This window comes from Colobus angolensis, unplaced genomic scaffold (genome assembly GCF_000951035.1).
Source record: "Colobus angolensis palliatus isolate OR3802 unplaced genomic scaffold, Cang.pa_1.0 Scaffold51, whole genome shotgun sequence".
Taxonomy (NCBI): Eukaryota; Metazoa; Chordata; class Mammalia; order Primates; family Cercopithecidae; genus Colobus; species Colobus angolensis.
In genome coordinates this window covers 13,321,803-13,327,821 of record NW_012118599.1, presented here as the reverse complement: position 1 = coordinate 13,327,821, position 6,019 = coordinate 13,321,803, and the positions used below count along the sequence as shown (strand labels likewise).

At 51.6% G+C, this 6,019-nt stretch overlaps 1 protein-coding gene across 2 annotated transcripts in view; it reads left to right on the top strand.

The window, feature by feature from the left end:
• The first annotated feature begins 266 nt into the window (after positions 1-266).
• The window catches only part of RSPH9 (radial spoke head 9 homolog (Chlamydomonas)), a 34,132-nt gene continuing 28,379 nt past the window's right edge, over positions 267-6,019 (top strand). Inside the window, exons 1-2 of one of the 2 annotated variants that reach the window (XM_011960356.1) lie at positions 267-556; positions 5,676-5,841. In XM_011960356.1, the coding sequence (XP_011815746.1) occupies positions 330-556; positions 5,676-5,841 (393 nt within the window). In that variant the 5' untranslated portion in view covers positions 267-329. The remainder of the gene's footprint in view (positions 557-5,675; positions 5,842-6,019) is intronic. The other variant, XM_011960355.1, reaches the window with a different exon arrangement.

Sequence of the window (6,019 nt, the reverse complement as noted above, 5' to 3'; positions counted from 1 at the left end):
AGACTCTGTCGACTATGTGAAAGGGCTCAGGGAGGGCCAAATATCTATGGAAAAAGGCTGGGTTGGGACCTCCAACCCCACACTGTAGCCTAACAGTAGGGGAAGCCATGCTGTGGCCGTGACAACTGAAGACATCCGTCCCAAACTCTGGAAAGGAAGAGGGAGGGGGCTAAAGTTTGCCCAGGCCTCCGTGGGGAGGAGGGCTGGGCGGTAGGCGGTGGGGTGGGTGGAACCCAGCGTACTGCTAGGCGGAAGGGCGGAGCTTCAGGTCTCCATGGAGGCAGCTTCTCCTAGCAACTCGACGGGCGTTGAGCAGAGACGCTGGCCTGATGGACGCAGACAGCCTCCTGCTGTCTCTGGAGCTGGCGTCCGGCAGTGGGCAGGGCCTCAGCCCAGACCGTCGGGCCTCGCTGCTGACGTCTCTTATGCTGGTTAAGCGCGACTACCGCTACGATCGGGTTCTCTTCTGGGGCCGCATCCTTGGCCTCGTCGCCGATTACTACATCGCGCAAGGCCTGAGTGAGGACCAGCTCGCACCGCGCAAGACGCTCTACAGGTGAGGAGGCCGCCGGGGCGGGGCCGCCGCCGGACCCCAGAGGGTGGCTACCTGGGGGCAGAGCGGGGTGGGCGGGTCGTAGCAATTGAAAGGGGCGGAGCCCATGGAGCCAAGGGAGATATGGGCGGGATCTCAGATGAGTGGAATGGGGAAGGGCCTAGGGCCTGGTGGGGCGGGCCTGGGGACGGTCAAGAGGTGGTTGAGGGAAAAGGCAGGGTTGGAGACGTCGTGGAATCTGAAGCTAGGGCGGAGCCTGAGTGGACGGGGCAATGGACGGGGGAGGTCCCGGAGGGCGGGGCCCTGCGAGAGCGTGTTCTCCGCCTGAGGAGGCCAAGAGAAACTTAGGTGCGGATGGGTTTATAAGAGAGGCAGGGCCAAGAACGCAGGTGAAGCAGTGGGAAGGTTTCTGGAAAATGCGGACCTGGAGAAGAAACCAGGTTCCAGCCAAGTGCTGGGCCTGGCTCAGTTTGGAGAAGGGTCAGACGCCCGAGGGAGCTGGTGGTGCTCTTTAATGGAGGTGTCTGCTCTGCAGCTGGAGGCGCTTTTGGAAGTAGAGAACGAATGCGGAATGGGGAGAGAGCTGGGGAAAATTCCCTGGTCACTACCATACTCCCTGGTCACTACCATACAGGACCATCCAGCCTATTTATTTATTTATTTTTGTTTCGAGACAGAGTCTCGCTCTGTCACCCAGACTGGATTGCAGTGTCGCCGTCTTGGTTCATTACCCCCTCCGCCTCCCCGGTTCAAGCGATTCTCCTGCCTCAGCCTCCCGAGTAGCTGGGATTACAGGCACGCGCCACTACACCCGGTTATTTATTTATTTATTCTTTTCTTTTTTTTCTTTTTTTTTTTTTTGAGACGGAGTCTCGCTCTACCGCCCAGGCTGGAGTGCAGTGGCCGGATCTCAGCTCACTGCAAGCTCCGCCTCCCGGGTTCAAGCGATTCTCCTGCCTCAGCCTCCCGAGTAGCTGGGATTACAGGCACGCGCCACTACACCCGGTTATTTATTTATTTATTCTTTTCTTTTTTTTCTTTTTTTTTTTTTTGAGACGGAGTCTCGCTCTACCGCCCAGGCTGGAGTGCTGTGGCCGGATCTCAGCTCACTGCAAGCTCCGCCTCCCGGGTTTACGCCATTCTCCTGCCTCAGCCTCCCGAGTAGCTGGGACTACAGGCGCCCGCCACCTCGCCCGGCTAGTTTTTTTGTATTTTTTTTTTAGTAGAGACGGGGTTTCACCGTGTTGGCCAGGATGGTCTCGATCTCCTGACTTCGTGATCCGCCCGTCTCGGCCTCCCAAAGTGCTGGGATTACAGGCGTGAGCCACCACGCCCAGCTAGCCTCTTTTTGACTAAAGGGGAGCTTACTACCTTATAAAACAGTCTATTCGGTCAGCCTGGACAATATAGCAAGACCTCATCCATTAAAAAAAAAAAAAAAGGCAGAGCGTGGTGGCTCACGCCTTTAATTCCAGCACTTTGGGAGGCCGAGGCGGGAGGATCACGAGGTCAGAAGATTGAGACCATCCTGGCTAACACAGTGAAACCCGTCTCTCCTGAAAATATGAAAAATTAGCCGGGTATGGTAGCGGGCGCCTGTAGTCCCAGCTACTCGGGAGGCTGAGGCAGAATTGCTTGAACCTGCGAGGCGGAGGTTGCAGTGAGCTGTCATCATGCCACTGCAATCCAGCCTGGGTGACAGAGCGAGACTCTGTCTCAAAAAAAAAAAAAAAGAAAGAAAAGAAAAACAATTTGCAGGGCATGGTGGTGTGCACCTGTAGTCCCAGCTACTCGGTAAGCTGAGGTAGGAGGATTGAGCCCAAGAGTTCAAAGTTGCAGTTAGTTATGGACCAGTATTGCGCTCCAGCCTGGGTGACAGAGGGAGACCCTGTCTCTCAATAAATAAATAAATAAATAGGCCAGCACGGCTTATTTATTTAGGGAACAGTTAGACAAACTTGTTGGCTGGGGAAGGCTCAGAGTGTTCGGGAGAACAGTAGTATGATGTTGTGTAGAACTGGTTCTAGAGGCAAAAGGATATGGAACTTTGTTTATAGAACATGGGGAGCTACTGAGGGGCTTGCAAGAAGAGCCTGCTCAGATCAGAGTGGGCAGAATGGCCTGAAAGTGTGGTGAGCACTGTGGTTAGGAGTCCATTGTAGTGTCCATATGAATGAGGCCTGAAAGGAAGACGTAGCCCAGGGAATGCAGAGGAGGGAATGGGTTGGAAAGATTTAAGTGCTAGAATTGTCAGGACATGTGAGGTTGAATAAGGATTGTTATAAAGAAGAGGTCAAGGCTGACCCCTCCTAGCTTAGGCAGCTGAGTAAGTTAAGTACTAACACCACCCAGTAGGAGAGAATTCAGGGACAGGACTAGGGAAGACATAGTGAATTTGGTGTGAGGTGCCTGAGTTACAAGGTGTTAAGAAAGTATATTAAAGTACAGATGTGGAATACAGAAGAAAAAGTTGAACTGAAGATACAGATTTGGGATTCATTTCATTTTATTCTATAAGCATTTGCTGAGCACCTACTGTGTGCTGTCATGTGCAAGGCATTGATTTAGGTACCAGGAGCTCAGTGGTAAATGAAATCCTTGTCTTTGTAGAGCTTACATTGTAGTGTGTGTTTAGGGGACAGGGAAGGGAAGGAAAGATAGACAATAGCTAAACACACACATCTGTTCCATGTCAAATGATGTTAAAAGCTAAGGGGGATAGATAATACAGGATGGGCCAGGCGCAGTGGCTCATGCCTGTAATCCCAGCACTTTGGGAGGCCGAGGCAGGTGGATCACCTGAGGTCGGGAGTTCGAGACCAGCCTGACCAATATGGAGAAACCCTGTCTTCACTAAAAATACAAAATTAGCCGGGTGTGGTGTTGCAAGCCTGTAGTCCCAGCTACTTGGGAGGTTGAGGCAGGAGAATCGCTTGAACCCGGGAGGCAGAGGTTGCAGTGAGCTGAGATCACACCATTGCACTCCAGCCTGGGCAACAAGAGTTAAACTCTGTCACAAAAAAAAAAAAAAAAAAAGAATACAGGATGGGGTACTATTTTAAATAGTTTGGTCAGGGATAGCCTCTTTGATAAGGTCACATTTGACAAGATACCTGAAGTGACTGAGAGAGTGAACTACTTAAATATCTGAGGGAAGAGAATTCTAGGCAAGTGCAAATGCCCTGTGTGCTTAGTGTGTTTGTGGAACCGCATAGAGACTAGTGTGGCTAGAGAAGAATGAGTGAGGGGAGTGTTGTAGGACACAAGATTCAGAGAGGTAAGGAGTAGGAAACAATCACGCAGGGCCTTGTGGGGCATTGTATGACTTGGCTTAATGGGAAGCCATTGGAAGGTTCCGCAGAGGAGTGACATGACGGCTGAGGTGTGAACAGTTGGGTGGGGACTAGTCCAAAGGGGGAATAGATGTGGAGGCAGGAAGACTAGTTAGGAGTCTATGGTAATATCTAGACAGTAGGGGATGGTGGCTTGGGCCAGGGTGGGAGCTGTGGAAGTGGTTGGATTCTGGATATGGACTAGGTAGTAGCTGGGGCTCTGGAAGGCAGGTGGGTAAGACTGCAAAAAGAAAAGAAGGGTGAGAATAGGTCCCTGGAAATACTTAAGACCCTGGAGAAGGAGGAAGGGAGATGTCAGAGGAAATAGAACTGGATGGAGATGCATTTGTTGGCTGTTATGTGTCATGGATGGCCTTCTCCCAAGCAGTTTCTTGAAGTGGTGGGGGCAGAAATCATGGCATAGTGGGCTGAAGAGTGAAAAGGATGGGGAGGAAAGGCCCCCACAGGGCAATTGTTGTTCTGAGATTATTGCTGAGAGTTGGGAAAGAGGGAGGGAAGGACAGGAACAGCATTTTCTAGAAGGACATGGATTTGGGGGGCTGCTGTTTTAGTAGGCTGAGTAGTTTTTTTGTTTTGTTTTTGTTTTTGTTTTTTTGAGACGGAGTTTTGCTCTTGCTGCCCAGGCCGAATTGCAATGGCATGATCTCGGCTCACTGCAACCTCTGCCTCCTGGGTTTGAGTGATTCTCCTGCCTTGGCCTTCCGAGTAGCTGGGATTACAGGCACCCGCCACCAGACCTGGCTAATTTTTTTGTATTTTTAGTAGAGACAGGGTTTCACCATGTTGGCCAGGCTGGTCTTGAGTGATCTGCCCACTTCGGCCTCCCAAAGTACTGGGAGTACAAGCATGAGCCACCGTGCCCGGCCAGCTGAGCAGTTTTTATGTTGAGGGGGAACTGGTGGAGAGTGAAGGGCAGGAAGATGAGCAGAGGCCAGACTGGGGACCTAGGCCCAGGGTATATTTGAGAGGAGTGGGCAGGACCTCCAGCAGCAGGAAGTGAGAAAGAAGGGACTGGGTGGGCCTGGTGAGTGCTCCTGAAGGGCTCGAAGGAGAAGTCCTTGAGCATAGGCTGGGCATTTCTGAGAAATGGGACGAAATGGTTGTGCTGTTGACTCAGTGGGCAGGCTGAGCATGAATTTAGGGCCCACCAAAACATGGGTCCACATAATTGAGAAAAGTTCAGCTACCAGAAACTCATCTGGAATTTCATAGTCCAGATATCTAGGAAGAGGCTCATTTAATTTCAGCATACATGGAATGAATGAAATTGAATCTGTTTATCACATATGAGGGGTGTGTTCACCATTGGCACTTGGGGCTTCTTTTTCTTTTTTTGAGACGGAGTCTCACTCTGTCACCCAGGCTGGGGAAATCTTCGTTCACTGCAACCTCCGCCTCCCTGGTTTAAGCAATTCTTCTGCCTCAGCCTTCTGAGTAGCTGGGACTACAGGCATGTGCCACCATGCCCCGCTAATTTTTGTATTTTTAGAAGAGACGGGGTTTCACCATGTTGGCCAGGCTGGTCTTGAAGTCCTGACCTCAAGTGATCCGCTCACCTCAGCCTCCCAAAGTGCTGGGATTACAGGCATGAGTCACCATGCCCAGTCAGCACTTGGGGCTTCTGATGGTCTCATGACAGCATTGGGAGGAAAGGTGGCCATTTCAACAGCTTTTCCTGGGCCTAACCCACTAGAAAGAAGGGAAGATAATAGGAATAGTGGGTGAGCAGGGGAGTTTGAATCCAAGAGTGATGTGAATATTGTTGGCAGCCTGAACTGCACAGAGTGGAGCCTCTTGCCCCCTGCCACAGAGGAGATGGTGGCACAGTCGTCTGTGGTGAAGGGCCGCTTCATGGGGGACCCATCATATGAATATGAACACACTGAGCTGCAGAAGGTGAATGAAGGTGAAAAGGTCTTTGAAGAAGAAATAGTGGTGAGTGAAGAGGAGAGCAGGAGGAGGGCCTAAAAGAGAGTCTGGGCTCATCCAGAACCCAGCCCAATAGAAATTATGGCAACAGGCCAGGCGCGGTGGCTCACGCCTGTAATCCCAGCACTTTGAGAGGCCGAGGCGGGCGGATCACGAGGTCAGGAGATCGAGACCATCCTGGCTA